Source organism: Nicotiana tabacum, chromosome 21 (assembly GCF_000715075.1).
Source record: "Nicotiana tabacum cultivar K326 chromosome 21, ASM71507v2, whole genome shotgun sequence".
In the NCBI taxonomy this organism is placed as follows: domain Eukaryota; kingdom Viridiplantae; phylum Streptophyta; class Magnoliopsida; order Solanales; family Solanaceae; genus Nicotiana; species Nicotiana tabacum.
The window spans coordinates 58090187-58114973 of NC_134100.1; the positions used below are offsets into that span (position 1 = coordinate 58090187).

General features: G+C 41.0%; 1 protein-coding gene across 1 annotated transcript; it reads right to left on the bottom strand.

Annotated features, from left to right (window-relative positions):
* Positions 1–341: 341 nt before the first annotated feature.
* LOC107781887 (type I inositol polyphosphate 5-phosphatase 12-like) lies at positions 342–23649 on the bottom strand. Its single transcript, XM_075242209.1, has 12 exons — positions 23349–23649; positions 6168–6522; positions 5148–5400; positions 4196–5009; positions 3396–3520; positions 3114–3198; positions 2520–2685; positions 2377–2417; positions 2025–2292; positions 1721–1844; positions 1281–1641; positions 342–887 (listed from the first exon to the last, which is right to left on the bottom strand). The coding sequence occupies exons 1-11, from the start codon at positions 23508–23510 to the stop codon at positions 1326–1328; spliced, it is 2709 nt and encodes a 902-aa protein (XP_075098310.1). The 5' UTR covers positions 23511–23649; the 3' UTR covers positions 342–887; positions 1281–1325.
* Positions 23650–24787: the final 1138 nt, after the last annotated feature.

The following is a 24787-nucleotide window of genomic DNA, read 5'->3' on the forward strand; positions in this document are numbered from 1 at the left end:
ATGTCGGCTTCACGAAAAGCATCAATAGTGAGCTAGTTCCATAGTTTCCTTCTTCCTGATCCACAGTAACCTACTTCTGGATATCAGGTTTTGATTGCTGCGAAAATAAGGCATCAGAAGAACACTATATTATGTGATTCCGAAAAGCTTAACCAAAAATCAAATTTACAATACAAAATTGGTAACACTAAAGTCTTTTCTCAAGTCTTTTGTGCTCAACTATAACAAACAAATTGTCCTCTTGGTGAAGCACAAACAGATTTCCAGTGATCACAACGGAAAATTGATCATAAGTCTTCAGTCAAAGATAAGTATTATAAACAGTATTTAGGACCTGATTCTAACAAAAAATGGATGAGCAAATCTTATACTTTTTGGCAGCATTCTCTGAGCCGGAAAACAAGCTTTTATACTAATTGTGTATGAGTATTTACATCAAGATCCTATCAAGTATTGACAGCAACGAAAATCCAAACTGGTTGGAATCCTCTGGTGATGCAATTGTATTTGTAGCTTCTTAGGTTTTCATGTAGCTATCAAGGAACCCGAATGTTTTGATGGTCTTTCATCTTATTCGAGGTACTGCCAACATGTTTTAGTGCAGACCTATGATGGGAGCTTCCTTGGTTACTCCTACTGTTCTTTGAGTTCACGCAAACTGCATCAGGTGTGAAGCTGTGGCGCACATGTACTTGATGTGTTCTGGCCTCAGTTGACTGACTCGCTTTAATACTGATCATCAAAACTACCTCCTTGTCTTTTGTATCCTCAGACCACCAGCTTTGAGGAATGCCATCAACAGAATCTCCTAATGACTGGCTATCCTCATGACGAACTAAGATCTCAGCGGCTTGATCAGGTTTGACAATGCCAGCCGCAGGTGTGACCTGAATCAGAGAATCATTAGGTGGCATTTCTTTCAGTAAAGGCCCATTTTCAGTTCCAGAAAAGTTTATGTTAAAGCGAAGGAGACTGACAAAGCATTAGATAGATTAAGAATCAACTAAGAGAAAATGGACTTGCTTGGCTGGTCAGATTTGATTAATGCTTTCTCCATCAGTTTTCTTTCTAACTATGTGCATATCAGAATGAAGGGACACCCTTTCATCCAAGTTCTCTATTTTAGTCTCTTTTAGTAACATCTTAACTACCTAACATATCCTGTATGACTAGAGAAGAGGTAATACTGTTCAATATTTCCATGAGCATCCATTTGTTGCTTCATGTAGGATGAGAAAGTATAAACCCAAATTAAGAGCATCTAGGAAATGAAGTATCACCTCAAGCCACCTGGGAAAACCAAAGGAACCTCTGGGATGATACTCTTATGCTTGCCCATCCTCTTTGGCAGTGGACTGACCACAGCAGGTCAACTGGAAGAGAACTTTGTCTTCTCTACTTCTGTTGGAAATTTTTAAGCTGAATGTGTCCTGATTCTGAATAACAATTTGGGTGGTGCTAACATCTGTCTCTGGGATATAATGTAGTTCTTCCAGTATAGACTTGATTCTATCATTGTTCTGGAAAATATTCCCAAACTCTTGTCTCCTTACTGATCTATCAATATGAGCAAGTTCAACATCAAACTTGCACCTTACAGGTTTATGATCACTTTCTGTTACTTCCATGCAACCCTCGTACCTATCACGTACCAGAGAAGTTTCAAGGTGGAGCGAGAAAAGTAAATATGAAGAACGCCCCGGAAAAAAAAAAGACCTACTGTATAATGGAGGCAACAACAGGGCACCCTAAACTGCACTCCACGGTAGTACTTGACCGGTTGTCTCGATACAATACTCGATCACACCAAGCTGGAATTCGTTTCTTTTCTCCAGAATCATATCCTAAAGTGGAAAAAGGAAAGTATTGTCAACGCTTTTGGTTAGCTCATGCATTATGTAGGACTATTCAAAAAGCACAATCTTAAATTGGTCCTTGAAACAAACCCTTGTCATCATTATCCTTAACAAAATGAAAGAAAAAAAAGTTCAGTCACATTCTATATCATTACAAATATGCCTCACCTCCTAATCCTGGTTTCCCCCTTTCAAACTTGTAAGTTGGAGGAAATTTGATGATTGCTTCGCGCATTCCTTGGAAAACTTTTCCAGATTTCATTTCTGCTCTTAATTGATCTCTCTCTCGAAGCCAATCAAAGCTTCTTTGCGAGACAAAGTCCCTTGCTTCGTCATAAGATATCCCGAAAAGACGATAATTGAAATCACCAAAGAAAATCACCATGTCAGCTTCAGCAAGGTCAAGCTTTCCCTCAGCAGAATTAATTGCTGCAGCCTGTTGTAGATGAGAAGGTGTCACTTGAACTGAATTAGACTGTAAAATCACTTGAAAAACAGAATAGGAATTGCACATTCATACATTTGTACCACGAAGCATTTGAGCAGCAGATGAAACGCCAACTGCAAGAGAGAGGACCCATGACAAGCCAGAAGAGTAAAGCAGCCATAGTAAATATGTGGAGAAGACAACAGTGCAATAGAAAAACAGGTATCGCAGCATACCAGCAGCATTGTTGAGAAGGTTAGAAGACCGAGTGAAGGACATTGTTCGATATATATGGTCAAAATCAGCATTGCGACGATTTACTGCTTCCAAATGAGCGGCCAAGTGACAGTTTACAAAGCACATTATTCGATCAAATACTCTTAACCTCAGACCAACGCCACCCTGCATTGTAAGTGTGTAACATGACCGAATTATGCAAGCCATTTCATTGTTCCCCTTATAAAGGCAAGAAATAATAATTTAGTAGAGCAAGCAGCTTTATGTCTTGAGCATCAGTGGTATGAGTTCTAGAGTAAACAAACCAACATGGCCCAGCGTTATCGAGAAAAGGTTTTGTTTCCTTAGTCTTTCTTGTGCACTTGTTTTAGTCTATTTAGTCTATCTGAGTGGGTTTGGTTGGCAGGGTCAGGGTCTTTCGCATTCTTAACTAAAAAAGAGTAAGAGGGTGGTTCCCTCAATTGTGGCATCGCCTTCATCATCCCTCGGACAGGTTGATGAGCTTTTGGACAATTCGATATGAGCGAACTCCAGAAGCATCAGACTGTCTGTTATTTTTTATACAAGTTAAACAATATCAGGGAGAAAGGTACCTTGTTACCAATTGCACGTCCTAAACCGCATGCAACTGCTCCAACATCAAGGTCTCCAACATGTTTTCTGAGAGATTTTCTCACCCTGAGTTAAATATTATTGATGCAGAAAATGAGTAAAAAAGTACAAATAGGTTTAGAGCTTGAGGGAGAACTATTTCACCCCAATTCAGCTAGAAATATGATGCTTTATGAAAGGATGCAGTCCTTAGGATGTATAGTTGGGACTTCAGCTTAAAAAGAGAAAACAGATCACTAAAAGATACATTCACAAGCTCTTACCAGATAGCAATAAGCAATGCAGCTAGTTGCCTTGATCCTACACGTTCGAAAGTTGATCCTTCATCCAATGCCTTCCCTATTGCGTCCTGCCACCATTGCCCCATTGCACTTCCTTCCAATCCTACCTACAGTTTGACATGAGTGGTAATGCTGTGCACATGACACAAGACTAGGAAAGTATCAGGCTACACTATCCGCATGTGCGCCAGATTATGTATTCCCTAATATCAATACTATCATAGCAAAAGTCAACAAATGATTGACTTGGAAATATCAAAAGTGATGCAAAGTGAGTAAACCTACACCATTTCTTTCAAATTGAAGTCAGGCATTAAAGACATTTAGTACACAACTTCTTTAGTCAGTAATTGTTTTATAAAATGCACAAGTTCCTTCTGTGGATCTGGAAATTTTACTCACCAATCAGACACAGGAAAATACATCTATGGTAGAGCATCTTAGTGTTAGCTATTTTGTGCCCTCCAATCTCTTGATCATGTTTCAGGGATTAGCTGAGCAAGTAGAGACACAGCGTCAAGGAGAAAGATCAACGAAAGCGCAGAACTACTTGTAGATTGCAACACCTTATCATTCTCTCATGAAAGTAAAGCCTGTTAACTCTTTAAGCTACCAGGATTCTTGACTTCTTTTCTTCTAAATAACAGACTGATCAAGTTCTCTATTTTTTTTTTGTTTCCGGGTCCATTTTCGCCAAATGGCACAACTACTAGTTGCATACGGCTTTAAAATTTCTTATATAGCTGGACCTCCTGTAACATGTTGAAGGTGAAATAACTTACAGTTTCTTTTGCAGCAGACATTGCAAGAAAACCAGCTCCCATTTCGACTTCTTGCAACCCAACCACTACTATTTCAACATCTGAAACTGCCGAACCAAGCCAAGCTGCAAGCGCTTCCTGCGAAACTCTTCCCTGACCAACATTCCAGGTACCAACTAAAATCCTGAAATTTTCTTTTCTGGTGTACAAATGTTCTTTCTCAGCTAACTCTGGTCGTATTATGTTATCAATAGGTCCTGGAGAGGCAAGACTCCATCCACGTATACCACCGTGAGTAGCCAAGCTGAAGAGATAGTTATCCCCAACTACCATTTTTACTACAGGCCCGTTGTGAGCAACCCAACCAGCTAGCAAGTTTCCTTCGAGATCCAGCATCTGTACCATGCCACTTACATAGCCAACCCATATTCGAGAACCATGAATGCATAAGCATAAAATAGGACAAGGATGGTGATGGAAATCTTGCAAACGGTTTCCATTTCCATCCCACTGCACAAGTAAACCATTTGAACACCCACTCCAAATCATTCCATCAGCTGCAATCACAAGGGCTTCTGTTTTCTTACTGTCTTCTGCAAATGCTCCTGCCCCCTTTGTAGCAACTCGGCGAACAGCTTCTGCTGCTCCCATTATAGCATTACGTGACCGCTGCAAAAAGCTACTTCCTTGTGACTTTTCCTTTTTAGATTTTGGTACAAACTTGGCATTCATCTCATCTTCTGTTGCTTGGTCTTGCACTGATGACATGTCAACTCGATTTTCAATTTGACCTTCTGCATTGTAAACTTTAAGGAGTTCCCTTGTATGTGCATCCCTGCAGTTTCCCAACTATCAGGGTAATTAGGAGTGATGATTTATTAGCAAAGGAAGTCTTCGCCTATTCTCTTAACTAACTAATGAATAAGAAATGCACACATAATCATTCAGATGGAAGCAATAAAGAGGAACCTACCATAACGAGAAGGATGCTGATCCCGCTGCCCACACTTTTGCTCTTATATGATCAGACAACAAGCACTTCACATCAGAAGATGAGATGTTACAGACACCATTAACTGTAACTTGGCTCCTAAGGTCAATGAATGACCTTTCCACAAGTAAAGCAGCCATGTGTTTTTCTTCCGGTGATAGAGAGAGAGATTTTTCAACAGATTCCCATGGCCAAACTCTAATGTTACCACCCTCGGACCCTGACCATATATCACCTGGATATGCAAGTAAACAGTCACAAAAGCCGTCTACAAAGAAAATTAGGAACAATATATTCACCATTAATGTGATCTTACAACTGAGGTTCTCAACTACCAGTAAGACGAAATAACACATAATCAATGATGTAGCCGCAAGCCGGCAACTAATGAATAAAAGTTCCAGAGTATAACCTGGGAAATTAAATTTCAAAATAAGCATTCAACAAGTGTTCTTGATGATTATTGTGAGACTTCATGTACAAAACTTACAGCTACAGAGAAATTATGGGGCAGAATGACAAAGCGACCTTGCGTGCAATCAGCAAAAAAGGACAATTGAAGGTCAATTAGCGGTCCAGGTAACTGGCTGGTTGGTAATCTCAGACGCATCGAGAAAGACACTTGGCCTAGAATTATTTTCGATGTCAAAGTTACTTAAATGCCCAAATGAAACTTCCTGTCATATGTATCAAATAGTTAGGATTCGAGAACCTTGTCTTGATCAACATTGTTACCACAAAGGAAATGAAAGATTCTTACTCTCTCTTTACAAGCAAACAAGCTCTTTATTCTTCTCCTATGTCCTAATTTCCAAGGGCTGCTAACTAGAAATGATTTAACCCAACCATAAGCTAACAGAATCTAGGAGCTTACATATTTTAAGTTCAAAGGTGCACAAACAAGAATTTCAATAGGCTGATTAATCATAAACATTGATCGGGATCACAGTTTTCTTTTTCAAAAATGAATTACGAATGCTAGCAAGGAAAGGTTGGTATTACCATAAGAAGACATGACCATAGAAAGAACAGAACCACGATGAGCTTGCCAGGAGAGGCCTTCCTTGAAAGGAGATTCATCAGCATTTGATTGGTCCATCTTCCAGGACCTAATCTTGCCATCTTTGTGTCCACTCCATATCAACCTACTCCCACTATCAACCATCAAGCATAATGTGGGTGTTGTATTTGTCGACTCGTGAAATGGTGCGGCATCCTCATCTCCTCTCCTTGCCCTTTCCCCAATTCCCATTCCTGGCTTATACTGATCTGAAAAATTCCATACTCTTATCCCACATTCTAGTCCTGCCCATAATTGTGTCTCTGTACAGGCTATCGTCCTCAAAAATTTTCCAACCTGTATTCAGGTTAATTTTTGTTACTATAAATTGGGAAAAGAAAGAAAAACATTTTTAAACACACAAACACAGAATGAAGAATGCTAAACAAAACACACACGCTTTATACTTCTGATTCATCTAACAATCAAACAAAAATGACATCAAACTTATGGAAAGTTTTGCTCAGCAGTAGTGTTTAAGAAACAAATGAAATCTAGCTTCATCATTGCTCTTCTCTTCCATATCCTATGTCATTTCCTCGACAAATAATAAAAAAGGGATGGATAATTAAGACTTCAAATGTATTATTATTTGGGTTTTGAAAATAGAAACAAGTACAACTTGCATCAGTTGAAATTATAGTTTCGACTATTTTAATTAACCTTAACAAGTTTAACTATGTTCCATTTAGTCCTAAACATCAAACAAATTGATAAATTAAAAAGCTCTAGAAAGAAAAGAACATCTTGAAAATAAGCAATTTTTAAGACTACTTTAGCGCCTAGCATTCGAACATCGGCTCAAGTCATTTCCTCTATGTAGGCTAACGCTGAAAAAGAAAGGACACCTTACGTTCTTGAACGTGTAACCATCTCTCAACTAACCTAGCCTCCTACATCCCTGTGGTCCGACGAGGATTGGAGTAGTAAAGGAATTGCTGGTAAAACGGTATAGTTAAAGTTATACTTATTTACAAAATTAATTGTATTCTGAAATAATAATATAATTGAAGAAATATATAACACTTAGCCTTGATAGGAAGACGAAATGACAGAAATAAAGACACTGATAGTGAAGCCTCGACACGCAACAGTAATAAGAACAAGAATATAAAATAAGAAGATAAAATTGAATAGAACTTTGAGTATATTGTAATATTATTCATGTCCTTACATTGATAACAGAGCTCACTATTTATAGCTACGTCTAGGAAATAAGGTCCCCTTTTTTAATGTCAATTATGAGGGTCATTGATTAAGATGTAACGGTGAGCATAAATATCAAATTCCTTGTAACGGGCAACATACTTAATGCTGTGGAATATTCTCCATTAAATGCTACCGGGCAACAACAACAACAGCATACCAGTATTATCCCACACTGTGGGGTCTGGGGAAGGTAGTGTGTTGTAACACCCCGGAAAAATTCGAAGTACTTAAGCGCTATTAAGAAAGTTGATGTGCGCTAATTATATTATTTTATGTGCGGACGAGGACTATTAATATAATGGCTATTAATTTGATATGATAATAAGTGTACGAGGTATATTATAAGTGATGTGGGGTCTAAGGAGAGCCCTAAGTCCAAGTCAAGTTGGAAATTTCATAATAGACTAAAGTTTCAAGTGAGTTCGCACAAGACCTAACTTCAAACGCCCATACCTATTGATATGAAGATTTATATGGTGTATTATATATCAAAATAAAGGTCTATGTGTCTAGTTTCTAACGCTTCAAACCGTTCGTCATTTGGACACTCCTACAAAAAGTTATGACCAAATTACCAAAGGCTGGCAAAATGCGATTCTGCGACCAATTCTGCAATCGCAGAAGTGGTTATGCGATCGCAGAAATGGTTATGCGACCGCAAAACGGTCGCAGACCTGGCCAGCGCAGTCCAGTTTTGGGCATCGATTCTGCGGTGCATTGTGCGACCCGCATACCCATTCTGCGGCCCATTAAGCGACCGCAGACCTAATTTTGGAGGGTTAATTTTTTTATTTTTATAACTCGACCCTATTTTGATAAATAGGCTTTGGGGCTTTATTTTGGGGCAATTATCTGAGGTTTTTTTAGAGAGAAGTGAGAGTGTTCTAGAGAGAGAAAGTAGATGAAGTGTTTTGTTCATCAAAATCTTGCCCAAGCTTTGAAATCCAACAAGGAAATCTCACACGATCTTCATCTAAGAGGTAAGGTTCCATACCCTAATTTTCAATTTCGAATTTGGGTAAATGATGATTGATTTGGAGTATGATTCATGGGTATAAGAGTATTATTTATACATGCTTGTACTAATAAGGTTTGTGGGAAGACTGTTGAGCTCAAATAAGTAAAGATTGGATTGTGGAGTGAAGGAAATATTGTAGAAGAACCTTGTAGTTAAATTTGCACACCTAGTGTTTGATAAAATGCTTAAATGAGTTTAGACCATGAATATCTTCCTAATAATGGTTCAATTTTGTTATGTCTCAAAATAGATTGAGATTGCTAGAATTTTCGGAACGTTGTAGTAATTTAAGGAAAGCTCAAAGCAAGGTATGTTGGCTAAAGTACTCTCTTGGAATTAAATTCTATGATGTTCCCGTAAGTTTCAAGTATGGTTGTATCAAGTTCCTTATTCTATGTTCCGAGATATTCCCAATAAATTTGATTGTCCCGAATAAGCAAAGTGTCGAGAATTAAGTATTCAAAACGTGTTCCGAATGTTCCTAACAAATTATATTATCCTTTCGGAATGTGTTCAAGAATGATATGTGTATTAAAATGCTATGTCTTTGAGTCGTGTTTCAAATGAAGGTTATGATGCCAAATTATGTGAGAAAATCCCAATATGCTTAAGATTCTTAATTGCTCATATGTGTACCTAAAGTCTTGATTGAAAATGTCTTATTGTTGATAATCTATAAAGATGGTTGGAAGTGAAATAAGTGAATTGAGGATATAAAGTGTGGCCAATGTGCAAGAGCGAAAGTTATACTTGTGGTCAATGGTACTAATGGAATTAAAAGATGTGAAAGAAGTATGAATAAAAAATCATGTGAGTGGCCAAAAGAGCCAAGGAAATATTGTTGTTGTTGTTGGTTAAAAATACTAGTGGAGATTCATACAATGTGAAAGATGATGAGGTAAATATATTTGTACCTATGTTATTTTTGTGAATTATTCCTCTTATTTGAGATGAGATTGATGTGATAAAATTATTCCCTTTATTTGGGATGAGATTGATGTGATAAAATTATTCCCCTTAATCGGGATGAGATTGATTGATAGAAAAGGATGATGTTGATCCACACGACATTGTGGTGAGATAGCCTAGCCGATCGGGTCGTGATCGGATACCATGCCGCACACATGGTGGTGATTGTGCTGGAAATTATAATTAAAATTGTGATTGTGGTTGATGTCTCTAATGAGATAGCCTAGCCGATCGGGTCGTCATCGGACTCCGTGCTAAAATATGATGGTATTGGTATTGATAGTTATTGTGGTTGATGTCTCTAATGAGATGGCCTAGCCGATCGGGATCGGACTCCGTGCTAAAAGTACGGTGGTATTGGTATTGTGAATATTAGTATTGTGAACATTGGTATTGTAATTATTGGTATTGTGAATATTGGTATTGTGAAGATTGGTATAGTGATTATTGGTATTGTGAACATTGGTATTGTGAACGGTGATATTGTGAACAGTGGTATATCAGTGCTAAAGATCTCCCAACCAAAAATAATATTATAATCATATTTGATTATCACTTCACAGTGTTATCTTCATATTTTGGAAATTATTATGTTTTAACTTGGCATTTGAATATCATTGACTGATGATTGTTGTTTCTATGGTTTTCCCTTTTCTTACATTGGTATTCTATTTTGAAAGATGACAGTTAGCTTTACATATTAGTACTATTCCATATGTACTAACGTCCCTTTTGCCGGGGGCGCTGCATCTTCAATGGATGCAGGTGATTCATCAGCGGTGCAACTTTGGTCCTCATTAGCAGTCACTCTCTATTCAGTAGGTTTTGGTGAGCCCTACTCTATTCCGGGCTTTATGTCATATGACGTTGTATTTTGTACTATGAGGTATAGCCGGTGCCTTGTCGCCGGCACTTCCATTCTCCACTTCTGTTGTACTAAGAGGCTCCGTAGACAAGTTGTGGGTGGTGTTTGATGTGGGAAATTGAACTAGAAATGCTGGTATTTTGCAAACATGTTTTTCATTATAATTATGAACTTGTAATATTTTGGAAATCGTAAATAAATCTCTTTTGAATAATGGAATTGGAAAAATTGGGGTTGTTAATGAAATCCCCTCAGTGTTTAATTAATGAGATATACTTTCTCTTTATTCATGGATGAGTTTGGATAGAAGAAAATCTAACAGGCTTGCTCGGCCGGGTTTACTCGGTTGAGCGCCGGTCGCGCTTCCCGAGTTTGGGACGTGACATGTGTACGCAGACCTTACTCCTACCTTGTGAGGATAGAGAGGCTGTTTTCAATAGACCCTCGGCTTAGAAAAACATAAGCACCACATTAATAAAAATATAGACACGAAGGGACAGTACCATAAATCCATATAAAAGTAGAATAAAAACAACAAGATAGTAAGGTGTTCAACAATGAAAGCAAACAACGGTTAGTCATAAACCTACTACCAGTAGAAAGCGAGACTGCGTGCCAATACTACTGTTATGAACACTCTGAACTACCTACTCTACCACCCTAATACTCGACCTCCATACCTTCCTATCAAGGGTCATGTCCTCGGTCAGCTGAAGCTGCGCCATGTCTTGCCTAATCACCTCTTCCCACCTATTCTTTGGCGTACCTCTACCTCTCCGTAAGCCCTCCAATGTTAACCTCTCACACCTCCTTACCAAGGCGTCTGTTCTTCTCCTCCTCACATGACCAAACCACCTAAGCCGCGCTTCCCGCATCTTGTCCTCAATAGGGGCCACACCCACCTTATCGCGAATAACCTCATTTCTGATCCTATCTAACCTGGTATACCCGCATATCCATCTCAATATCCTTATCTCTGCTACCTTCATCTTCTGGACATGAGCGATCTTGACTGGCCAACACTCAGCCCTATACAACATCGTTAGTCTGACCACCACTCTGTAGAACTTACCCTTAAGTTTCGGTGGCACCTTCTTGTCACACAAAACACCGGAAGCGAGTCTCCATTTCATCCATCCCACCCTAATACGATGTGTGACATCTTCATCAATCTCCCCATCCCCCTAAATAATAGACCCAAGGTACTTCAAACTACCTCTACTAGGGATGACCTGATAGTCCAGCCTCACCTCCCCTTCCCCTCCTCGAGTCTCGCCACTGAACTTACACTCTATGTATTCTATCTTGGTCCTGCTCAACTTGAAATCTTTAGATTTCAGGGTCTGCCTCCAAACCTCTAATTGCATGTTCACACTGTCTCGCGTCTCGTCAATCAATACAATATCATATACAAATAACATGCACCACGGCACCTTCCCTTGGACGTGGCGCGTCAGTACGTCCATTGTTAGAGCAAACAAAAAAGGGCTGAGTGCCTACCCCTGATGCAACCCCATCATGACCGGAAAATGGTCTGAGTCCCCACCCATCGCCATTAAATGCTACCAGGCGAAGAGTATTTATTGCATCCTTATGAGCGTTATTCTTTCCGGTGACAGATGAGACTGTTGCCTTCGGTTTTGGCTATCACCCGTCTTAGGTTCCACGTGTCCTTCTTTTGGACGGCCACATAGCATAGCATATTTTACCCTATATAGATAGTCCCTCTGCTTTTTGGTGACATAACTTTGTGTCACCGGGAAGTTGGTAGATATACTTTTTTGGAGGGAATTACTATGATCCCCTCTAAAGGCTTTTGACGGTTGATTAGACGCACGTCTCTCCGTATTTAATGCCCTGAACATGTGTCATCCCATGATTCAGCACAGTTTTGCCGATTATCGAGGTAATCATGGTCATAAATTTAGCCGCAAAAACTTTTACTTATACACATCAACCTTCTCCCCTTATACTCCATAATTTTCCAAGTTTTCTAAAACATTTCTTGCTGTTAATAAACCTTTCTTTAACTCACTTCAAACAAAAAAGTTTTTCTTTCATCCAAATCGCTTCTTCTACAAAGAACGTTAGCTCTTCAAAGGGCAAGAACAAAGCCGAGGATGCTGCTCCTCCAACGGTGGATTCCATCATTCCTAGAAGTCTTGTTACAACAAAAGACTTCAAAGAGAAATTCCCTTCGGCTCTCCCTCACACATGGGCTGTTGGCAGATATCCTTCTTCTATCCATTCTTCTAGTATTCCTGTTGTGAAGGAAGACTGCTGCTGCCATGATTTGGATATTGTTTCTCCTAATCTATTAGAGCGAGTGACCCTTCCCAAGGAGGTTTTTACATATTTTTACATGTATCCCTTTACTTTGGGTGCATTCTCTTTGAGTGGAGAGCTTGACTCCATTATTACGGAGTTCTGCCTTCGCTATCAGGTATGTTTGGCACAAGTAAGTCCTTTTGTGTAGAGGACAATTGCCTGTCTTTGGCGCTTGTGCCAAGAGACGGGAGAAGAGCTATCTTTAGCTCATGTGATGAATCTTTATTCCTCCAAAATCTTCCGCGGGGGAATGATAAATTTCAGCAAATGTGGCCACCATGCTCTGTTATCTAGCATAGATGATGACAACGACCGTGGGTGGATGGAACGGTTTGTTATAGTTGCCACCAACAATATCATTCCGGCAATGGCTTCATCCTTTCCGAAAGCATGGAACCGCACTCGTAAGCTCCTTGTTTAATATTTCTTTTATTAGGTATTCTTCTATACTAGTATTGATCCTCCATCTTTCGCCTGTTTCAGCAACTCGATGGGTCCCACCGATGGTTGAAGGCTTAGACCAATGGGTCCAGAAGAACTTGGATGTCACTATGCCTGAAACCCGCACGTGGAAAGAACTTGCCCTTAAATACGGGTGGAAGGCCATAAACCATGGTAACTCAGACTCACCTTGTTTCAGTTTTTTATGTGAAGAAATTGATTGACCCCTTCTATCTTTTCTCTGAAATCAGGTCTACCCGCAGGCTCTGTTGTTGTCCTCGAGGAGGACATTTTAGCTGATCCTGCTGACGCGGCGAGGCTGCTTTAGGAGGTGCTTACTCGAATAGGTGTCTCCGAACCTGCTTCGGGCAGAAGTGTTTCTTTACAGAGTCCCCAGCCGTAGGACAAACAACCAAAAAGAAGATGATCCTCCGGGGCCGGGGGAAAGAATAAGAGGGCGAAGACTGTTGCCCCCGAGTCATAGACACTGTGATGATCGATGATGATGGAGAAGCCAGTGATGTGGGAGCTTCTCTACATAGAAGGCGACGATCCTCATCAACTCAATAGAATACTCAACTTGTCGAGTTAGTTACACCATCCGAGGATGATGTCTCGGCGCTCTGGGGGGAATATGATATGGTGGAAAATGCCAACTCCCACTTCTATGTCCCAGTCGCAACTCCCGGTATTTTGGGGCTGAGTACTAGGTCCCTTCCATCCTCGGCTGATGAGCAACCAACAACCAGCACTGCATTTGCTGCAGCTGCTTCTCACTCTTCAACTCCATCAACTTCATCTCCACCTTCACTAACACCAGCAATTGCTACATCATTTTCACCTTCATCCACTCTTCCACCAACAACTGCTACATCATCTCCACCGGTCGCACCTGACTACGAAGAAGGTGTTCCTCTTCCCCAGTCCCCAGTTCATGGGAATTTGGGGCAAAGTTATGCTGCCCCTTCTGAAGATCCACAAAGGAGGAGGAATGTTACTCTTTCGGTCTCTACCAGATACAACTTGCTATCTAGGCCGGTGAAGCTTGCTAATTATCTAAAGCCTTTGGCTTCAGAGAAAGATTGGTAAAATATTCAAGCATTCTCAGGAGAGTGTTTGTTGAACAACACCATGCCCAATGCCGCAGCGGTACATTTCTTTCTTCATTTATTATTTCTTCTATTTTTGCCTGAACATATCCTGAGTTTTGCCTTTCTTGCTTTGTAGGCCAACTTTCTTGCTTCCCAGGTTGATTTGTGAGAAGGAAGAAATTACCTCCGCATAGGATCAACTTTTGGCAGAGCGGGAGCAAAGTGTCACTCGCCTCTCAGAACTGGAAGCCAAAGCCACTGAGGTCATTGTATTGGAGGCTCGTTTGCAGCAAAGCGAGCAAGAAGTGGAGACCCTTAGCCAAGAGATTGCCTCGCTAAGGGTTAAATTTGAAGAGGCTAAGGCCAAATGGATTGAAGTTCATAATGCCGTTCTTGCTGTATCCGATCGTGAGGTTGCCTCCGCTGAAAGATTGACTAACGTAGAGGCAACCTTGAACTCCAAAACTGACGAGCTTACTGTTGCAGGGGCGAAACATGCCTAGCTGGAGGAGAAGTATAAGAAAACCATTGAGCATAATAGGCTCTTTGGTTCAACTGTCCATGACCTTGATGTTAGCCTCAGATCCGTTAGATCGGCCCAGGAAAGCCTTTCCGCCGAGGTAACCAACTCAAAGAAGAACTTAAGCGCTGAGCGACATCCCTCGTCGTTGAGAAAACTTACGCTATGTACAACATGAGGAGAAAAACCTTGGAAGAGGCCAAAGCTGGTATCATTGACTTTGATGCTGAAATTACTAAGGCTTGAGAGCCTGCTGCTTCCAGTTCTTCCGGTTTCGGTTCCGAAACTTCGGGAACTAAAGAGGAAACGGAAGACGAAGATGTTGAAGGCCAAACTGGAGAAGGCCAAAATGTTGAGCCATCGGCGGATCTATACACTTCCCCTGGGGGCGCAGACACTTCTCTTCCTCCGGGTAGTGGAGATGCTATAGTTTAGCTTTTCTTTTTATTTTTCCGATTCTTGCATCTGCGCCATTTTGACATGTTATTGTAAATAAAATTATCTTTTTGCTCAAGTATTGTTTGATTTTTTCTTTTATTTGAACATTTATGCAAGTTTTAATCTTTGCATTCTCTTCTTTTTGCTTAAGAGTTTTACACAAGTTTACTGTTTGCGTCTTATTATGTGAAGCCTTGGGTGTATTTTTTCCGAAAGCATTTTGATTACGGGCATGAGTTCTTCCGAAATCAACCTTTTTACATGAGGATTTTTATAAGATAGGGCCCTCTAATGTTTACGGTACTCTTGAAGAGGACGTCTCCTGTTTATTACGGCACTAGTATTTGAAGTACTTGTTTAACTTTCAAATGACAAAGTTAATTCATCGTTCAGACAAGAAACAAGATAAAAATAAAAGGATTTTATTTTATTCCTTCTATTTTCAAAAAGTACATAAGCATTTGTTATGCTGAAAAAAGAAATTGCCATTACTTGTGGCTAAATGAAATTGCCATTACTTGTGGCTAACTTGTACAACTTGTTTCTGCGGGGCTGGCCGCGCAGTCCCCAGTCATGATGATACAACTATTTTTTCGATTTTCGCTTCTCGGTCGAAGTGGCAGTCATTGTTGTCGTATCCTCATATCGTTCCCCCCTAATGTTCGAATGCGAAGAATGCGAATTAGAACACTGGAAGCCTTGTACCTTTGAGGATCCTACTAATGAATTGCTAGATAATCCTTAACTCGATAACACACTTTACTTACCCTCGAGAATTCATGCTATCGAGCGAAGGACTATCTAACAACCCTCTAGTGGTTTGTACTTGTGAACGGTCGGGTAACCTTTGCTCGATAGCAAACTTAGCTTCCCTGTGGGAATTTTGCTATAGAGCAAAAGATTATCTAACCGTCCTAGAGTGGATCTTTGCTTGTGTGCCTTGCTATTAAAGGTCTTATTGCTGCTGTTGGAGCTTTCTTCATAGTATGCTTTCTATTGCTGCCTCGTTACAAACCTTGACAGAAAAACCCAATTGGGACAAAATTGGACGAAGAGAAAAAGAGTGCAGCACATACTTTCAGCTCAGGTGATGTTCATAAGAAATAATATCTTTTGAGGTGTGCCACGTTCCAGTTGCTGGGCAACTTTTCTCCATCTTGGTTCTCTAATTCATATGAACCTTTCCCAGTGACTGCTGAAACCCGGTAGAGGCCTTCCCATGTTGGACCTAGCTTCCCTGCGTTGAGCTCCCGGGTGCTTTGAGTTACTTTCCTTAGGACCAAGTCTCCTACTTTAAAATAACAAAGGTTGGCTCTTCGATTATAATACCGTTCCATTCTCTGCTTTTGGGCTGCCATTCTTACATGCACCAAGTCCTTGCGCTCATCGAGTAGCTCAAAGTTGACTAACATTGCTTCATTATTTGATTCTTCAATCTGCTTGGAAATATCTCAAGGTGGCTTCCCCTACTTCCACCAGGATTAAGCTTCTGCCACGTACACAAGGGAAAAAGGAGTTTCTCCTGTGTTCGATTTGGCCGTTGTTCGGTATGCCCATAAAACTCTAGGTTATTCCTCGGGCCAATTACCTTTAGTCGCTTCCAACCTTTTATTGAGGTTTTGTATAATCACTTTGTTCGTTGACTCCACTTGACCATTTGCGCTCGGATGGTAAGGTGAAGATGTGATCCTCTTTATTTGTAAATCTTCGAGGAACTTGACTTTTGCACCGATAAATTGTGGCCTATTATCGCATGCTATCTCTTTTGGTATTTCGAACCTGCAAATTATATTTTTTTCACAAGAAATCCACCACTTCGCACTCGCCGAACTTCTGATAAGGACCTACTTTTACCCACTTAGAAAAATAGTCAGTCAAAATAAAAAGAAATCTTACCTTTTTGGTGGCCGACGGAAATGGCCCGACGATGTCCATCCCCCCATTTCATGAACGACCACGGGGACAAAACCGAATGCAATGGTTCTGTCGGTTGATGTACCCGTGGTGCGTATAGTTGGCACTTATCACACTTTCGTACGAAAGTCTTTGGCATCTTGTTCCATGCGGGGCCAATAATATCCAGCACTTACCAATTTTAGCATTAAGGAATCTGCGCCCGAATGATTGCCGTATATCCCTTCGTGGACTTCTCGCATAACATAGTTAATTTTGGATGCCCCCAAGCATCGGGCCAACGGGCCTTGGAAAGATTTTCTATACGGTTGTCCTCTCTTGAAGTTATATCGCGCTGCTTTGGCGCGCAACGTCCAGGACGCTTTGGAGTCTTCGGGTAACTTCCCGTGCTCGAGATAATCGATGATTTCGTTCTTCCAGTCCCAAACCAAATTAGTCATATTTACCTTATAGTAGCTATCTGTATCCAGGACCGAGTTCATCAGTTGTACTACCGTCCCGGACTCCAATCCCTTTATTTCTCTCGATGATCCAAGGTTAGATAATGCGTCCGCTTTTGCGTTATCTTCCCTTGGTATATGAGTAATCGACCACTCTCGAAATCATGCCAACAGGGCCTGGACCTTTACCACGTATTGTTGCATGCGCTCCTCTTTGGTTTCGAATATCCCATATACCTAATTTACCACCAGCTGTGAGTCGCATTTGATTTCGATGACCTTGGAATTAAGTCCCCGGGCCAGTTCGAGCCCTGTAACCAAAGCCTCATACTATGCTTCATTGTTAGTTAAAGGGACCATTCTGATGGCTTGCCTTAGGGTTTCCCTCGAAGGCGTGATTAATACTATACCAAGCCCGAACCCTTTTATGTTAGAAGGGACCATGCGCTCCTCTTTGGTTTCGAATATCCCATATACCTAATTTACCACCAGCTGTGAGTTGCATTTGATTTCGATGACCTTGGAATTAAGTCCCCGGGCCAGTTCGAGCCCTGCAACCAAAGCCTCATACTCTGCTTCATTGTTAGTTAAAGGGACCATTCTGATGGCTTGCGCTCCTCTTTGGTTTCGAATATCCCATATACCTAATTTACCACCAGCTGTGAGTCGCATTTGATTTCGATGACCTTGGAATTAAGTCCCCGGGCCAGTTCGAGCCCTGCAACCAAAGCCTCATACTCTGCTTCATTGTTAGTTAAAGGGACCATTCTGATGGCTTGCCTTAGGGTTTCCCTCGAAGGCGTGATTAATACTATACCAAGCCCGAACCCTTTTATGTTAGAAGTTCTGTCCGTAAATAAGGTCCAAACCCCCGATGTCGATTCCGATACCATTACTGCCTCTTTGGTTGCCAGAGGTAGTAATCCCGGACTGAAATCGGCCACAAAATCATCCAAGACTTGTGACTTAATTACAGTCCTTGGTTTATTTTCTATGTCAAACTCACTCATTTCGACGGCCCATTTGGCCAATCTGCCCAAGAGCTCGGGTTTGTGAAGGATGTTTCGCAAAGGGAAAGTGGTCACCATGGCTATCAGGTGACATTGGAAGTAGGGCCTCAGCTTTCGAGCGGCGACTACGAGAGCTAAGGCTAGTTTCTCCAAATGTAGGTAGCGAGTTTCTACTCCCGTTAAAATTTTACTAACGTAATAAATGAGATATTGCGTACCTTCGTCCTCACGAACTAAAACTACACTTACTGTGACTTCTGAGACCGCAAGGTAGACTAACAATATTCCACCTTCTTTTAGTTTCGAAAGCAACAGAGGGCTTGAAAAGTACTTTTTCAAATCTCTCAAAGCCTGCTGGCACTCCGGGGTCCATTCGAAATTATTTTTCTTTTTGAGCAGTATGAAGAAATGGTGATAGTTTTTTGATGATCGGGAAATGAACCTGCTCAAAGCTGCCACTCTCCCTGTGAGCCTTTGGACTTCCTTCACGCTTGATAGTTGGTTCGGGATGTCTTCGATGGCCTTGATCTTATCGTGGTATACCTCAATTCCCCTTTGCGATACCAAAAATCCCAGAAACTTACCAAAACTGACCCCGAACCCGCATTTCTCGGGGTTAAGTTTCATATTATGCTTTCTTAGGATGTCAAAAGTTTCTTGTAGATGTTTAAGGTGATCACCTGCATTTAAAGACTTAACGAGCATATCGGCTATATAAATTTCCATAGTTTTTCCTATTTATTTTTCAAACATCTTATTCACGAGCCGTTGATAAGTGGCTCCGGTGTTTTTCAACCCGAAGGGCATCACATTATAGCAATATGTACCAAAATTCATTATAAATGAAGTCTTTTCCTGATCCTCTGGGTTCATCTTAATTTGGTTGTACCCGGAATAAGCATCGAGGAAACTCATTAACTCGTGCCCGGCCGTAGCATCAATCATTTGATTGATATTTGGCAGTGGGGACGAGTCTTTCAGGCATGCCTTATTCAAATATTTATAATCTACACACATGCGAAATTTATTGTTCTTCTTAGGAACTACTACTACATTAGCTAGCCAGTCTGGATACTTTACCTCTCGGATCGAACCGATATTAAGTAAGCGAGTTACCTATTCCTTGAAGAATTTATTCATGGCTTTGGCAATATGGCATTTCTTTTGTCTTACCGGAGGTATGTTGGGATCCAAACTTAACTTGTATATGGCTACCTCCGTCGGGATACCTGCCATATCCACATGCGACCATGCGAAATAATCACCATTAGATTTAAGAAATTTAATAAAGCCAGACCTGAGCTCGGGGTGCAGTCATGTCCCCAACTAGAATTTCCTTTCTAAGAACTCTTCAAATAACGCAACTTGCTCAAGATCTTTCGTTGTGGATTTCGTTGCATCTGTCTCTTCTGGAACTTGGAAATACCTCGGCACCTGATAAAATTCTGACGTTTCTGCCCCCGGGCTAACTTCATCTAGTTCAGGAGTGGGCGCCAGTTCATGTAATTGCTATGCTGCGTGTTCCTTTCCTTTGCTACTGGAGATCGAAATTGCATTCATCTCCCTTGCCGCCGGTTGGTCACCCCTTATATGTTTAACTCTCTCGGGCATTGGCAACTTCAGCAATTGATGATATGTTGATGGCACAACTTTCGTCTCGTGCAACCATGGCTTTCCCAGAATAATGTTATATCCCATATCACCATCTACCACTTCGAAAATAGTTGTTTTCATTACTCCTTCGGCGTTTATGGGTAACAAAATCTCTCCTTGAGTTGTCACGCTCGCGAGGTTGAATCCGACAAGGAGTTTTGTGGTTGGAATGATGCTTCTGATGAGTTTAGCTTGCTCCAATACTCTCCATTGTATGATATTGGACGAACTTCCTGGATCCACTAGAACACATTTAAAGAAATTACCAGTGCATCGTTATGCGGCAGCAGCAATCCATCTGCGTCCTCCTCTGTTAAAGTGATATCATCTTCGGCAACTTCCCGGAGCCTTTTGCTATGGGTTATTGATACTTTCGTCTTTTTTGCTGCCGAAAAGGTGACCCTATTGATCTCGTTCCCCCCGAAGATCATGTTGATCGTTTGGCGCGGGGGATTTTCTCTTACTTTCGAGGGTTCCGCATTGTCTCGGTTACGACCATAATTGTTCTTAGCTCGGTCACTCAAGAATTCTCTGAGATGACCATTCTTCAACAGTGTTGCCACTTCTTCCCGGAGGTGTCAGCAGTCCCATGTCCGGTGGCCATTCGTCCCGTGGAATTCACACCACAAGTTAAGATCCCTCTGGCTGGGATCAGATATCATTGGTTTTGCGAACCATGCTTCTTTGATGTTTGTTATGGCTGACACCAACTCTACTACACTGACGCTGAAATTGTATTCTGACAGCTTGGGGTAGGAAGGATCTCGCGCCCCTGGCGCTTCTTTATCCTGCAATGATCTATTATTCCGACCGCGATCAGTCCTTTTATCGATGACGAACTTGTCCGCTGACTGGAAGCCTCTACTGCTGCCTTCGATCCATTCGTAGGGCAAAAACTGGCCCCTCGAAGACCGTCTGTCTGTGTCGAAATTGTCTTTTGATTTTTCTCTGTTCTTCTCCCGTCCTTTTGTCGACGATGGAAATCCAACCTGATCATATTCGATCCTTATCTTTGATTCGTACTGGTTGTGGACATCCGCCCAAGTATTTGCTTGAAACTCAAGCAAGCTTTCCTTCAATTTTCGGGAAGCATCTGAACTTCTCGGATTCAGTCCCTTGGTGAATGCTTCAGCCGCCCATTCATCCGGGACAGCGGGAGAAACATTCTCTCCTTCTGGAATCAAGTAAGGAACTCTCGTAGAAACTCGGACTCTCCTTGCGCAATCCTGAATATGTCAGCCTTTCGGGCCTGTACTTTCTGGCCCCGGCATGAGCCTTAATGAAAGAGTCCACGAGCATCTCAAAGGAGTCTATGGAATGCTCGGGTAACAGTGAATACCTAAGGCTCCCTCATGAGAATCTCTCCAAATTTCTTTAGCAAAACAGATCAATTCCGTGAGGAGTTAAATCATTTCCCTTCACCGCCGTTGTATAGGCGGTAATATGCTCTTGAGGGTCTGAAGTTCCGTCATACTTTGGCACATCAGTTATTTTAAACCGCTTCGGGATTAATTCTGGTGCCGCACTTGGCTTGTATGGCAATTGAGTATACTTCTTTGAGTCCAGACGTTTCAGCACCTGTGGTGCGCCTGAAATTTGGTCCAGGCGGGCATTCACTTCCCTCATAAATCGTAAGAGTTCATTCTTGAAGGGATCATTTTCGTTATTGGGGCCGGATCCGCTCCCCTAACCCCATCAGAGCCAACTTCGCCCCTGGGGGTGTTGTTGTCGACCCTCTACGTTGTTTGATTCGTGGGAGCACCGGGAGGAACCAGATCTCGTCTATTCGCATTATTCTAAGCCCCCAACAGCGCCTTCTTCAACTCCGTCATAACATTATCCTGTCGGGTGAGGTGGCCTTGAATGATCACCTATTGTTCTTGTAGGACCCTTACCGTGTCAACGACATGTTCCTCCTCAGCATCATCGGGAGTTATCTCCCTAACATGTCGAGGATATTGCCTATCATGCACCAGCGTGGCGTCATTTCCCTCATTGTGGGTGTCATTGATTGAATCCTCGAAATGAGGTTGATCCCCTCGAACCTCGGGATTGTGTGTGTTGTTAACACCATTATCTACCATTTCTTATGATTTTTTCTAAGACAAAATAATCAAAACACGTTAGTGAAAAAGGCAAGGATCAACTTAATTACACGACTGTCTAGGCCCCACGGTGGGCGCCAAATTATTTACTCGTAAAACGGTACAGTTGAATTTATACGTAATTTCTAGACAAGTGAATTAATTCGATCCTGAAATAACAAGATAATTGAAGAAATATATAACACTTAGCCTTGATAGGAAGACGAAATGATAGAAATAAAGACTCTGGTAGTAAAGCCTCTAAGCGCAACAGTAATAAGAACAAGAACAAAAAATAAGAAGATAAAATTGAATAGAGCTTTGAGTAGATTGTAGTATTAGTTTGCTAGAAAATTCGTGTCCTTACAATGATAACAAAGCTCACTTATTATAGATACGTCTAGGAAAAGAGGTCCTAGAGTCGTGCCCTTCTTTAATGTCAATTATGAGGGCCATTGATGAAGATGTAACAGTGAGCATAAATGCCAAATTCCTTCTAATGGGCAACGTACTTAATGCTGTGGAATATTCTCCATTAAATGCTACCGGGCGAAGAGTATTTATTGCATCCTTATGAGCGTTTTTCTTTCCGATGACAGACGGGACTGTTGCCTTCGGTTTTGGCTATACCCCATCTTAGGTTCCACGTGTCCCTCTTTTGGGTGGCTACGTAGCATAATATATTTTACCCTATACAAAGAGTGCAGCCTATTGGTTAATGAAGTGGGTTGAGAACCATCAAGTCTCGGTTCAATCCCACTTGAGACAAAAAATAGTAGGTGATTTCTTCTCATCTATTCAAGCCTTGGTGACAGAGTTACCAGGTACCTGTTGCTATTGGGAGGTAGCAGGTCAAGGTGTGGGCAAGCTGGCCCCGACACCACAGCTATTAAAAAAAAGTGTAGTAAAGGAATTTTCACCCGTTGTCCATCGACCAGACCTTTAAGTCCTGACACACCCTCCGTGGACGAATGCTTAGGTTTTCGGGGCACTGGGTTCTGATCACCAATATTGTTTGCATTACTCAAGCTCAAAAGGAAAATGAATATTGAGAATTTATATCATGGACAAAACTCCGACAAATTTGGGATTAAGGCATACACATCTAGCAGTAGTAGTTGTTGTAACATGTAATTTCCTCACCTGGGTTTCTCTTAGGGGGTGAGGTCTGAGTTCATAGCAAGATGGACGAGAGGGATGAACAGAAGCACGAGTTGGCACTTTGAAAATTTCAGCTCCACCACCACCTCCAACAAACTCCAACAATGGCTGTTGATGATCCGACGATGGCAGCACATTTGCCATGGTCAGCCCGATACCTGCATCAAACACCTACCCTGACGTTGAAATATAAGGATAAAATTCTTCATCAGAATCGTCCTCATCGTATATTAACCCATGATTATTATTGTTGATGAGGTTAGTGGGAATGTCAAAGCTGTGATGTCGGAACTGGTGGTAACGCTTGTGGTGAGTTTCGGTGTTGGTACAGAGCTGGTGGCTGTATGAATGAGCTTTTTTATGCGGTGCTGGCTCCACGCTCAGACCTTCCAATGCATGTTTTTCATCATCCTCAAATTTTTCTTCGTCCATGGAATTAATTATAAGGGAAAAGCTTTATGAAATTTTCTAAACGTGAACTATTTAAGACTGAAGAAAATGGGGATATGAGAGAAATGTGTGTGAAGAAGAGAGAGCAAATGTGGGGGTGTGGAAGAGGAGGACAGGTGGGTGTAGGGGACATGCATGAGAAGAAGAGAGAAGCGCGCGGAAGGTAGTTTTGAGGAGAATGGCGAAGCTTTTTATTGGTATTGTACGAACAAGAATATTTTGTAGTTTGCGTATTTTCTAAGCGGCATTTTGTTGCAAGAAGAATTTATATTAGAGTTTAATACTCCTAATAACTGAAGTAGAAAAGATTTGAATTAGAGTTTAGTGTTGACGACATATAAAATACTTGCATAATCCTTTAAATTACATTGGACAAATTAAGATTGTTATATTATCAACGTAATTTAACTTGTCATAGCAATTTTGTTACTACTATATTTGTTTAGATCAATTAATATTATCATAGCGATTTAACTGTAATTACCGTATAGAGTAATTAATTTTATTGTATAAGCATTTTGTAAACTATTAGGGGTCGTTTGGTAGGCACTATTAGAAACTGGCGAAAATCCGTTCAGTAAAACCGGTCGAAATTGATCGGTATATTAGCAAAACCGATCGATTTTCGACCGATTTTATTTCATCGGTATAAGCATGATTGGCAAAATCATACCAATCAAAATCGATCGTTATATCAGACCTACAATGATCCAATGGTTCAACCAAAAGTTGACTACCTTTATTTGACATTCAACATTGGGAAAATCAATATACCGATCAAAGTCGGTCAGAACTTAAAAAAATATTATTTTTTTTGTAAAATAGCGACCGCTATTGGTCACTAAGTTAAATTTAAATATTCTTTAAAAATGTGAAATACTGACTGATTGGTCGGTAGTGTTACAATATTCTTACGTAAAATTTGATTTTTCGACCAATTTCGATCGATATTTTTAATATTCGGGGCTTGA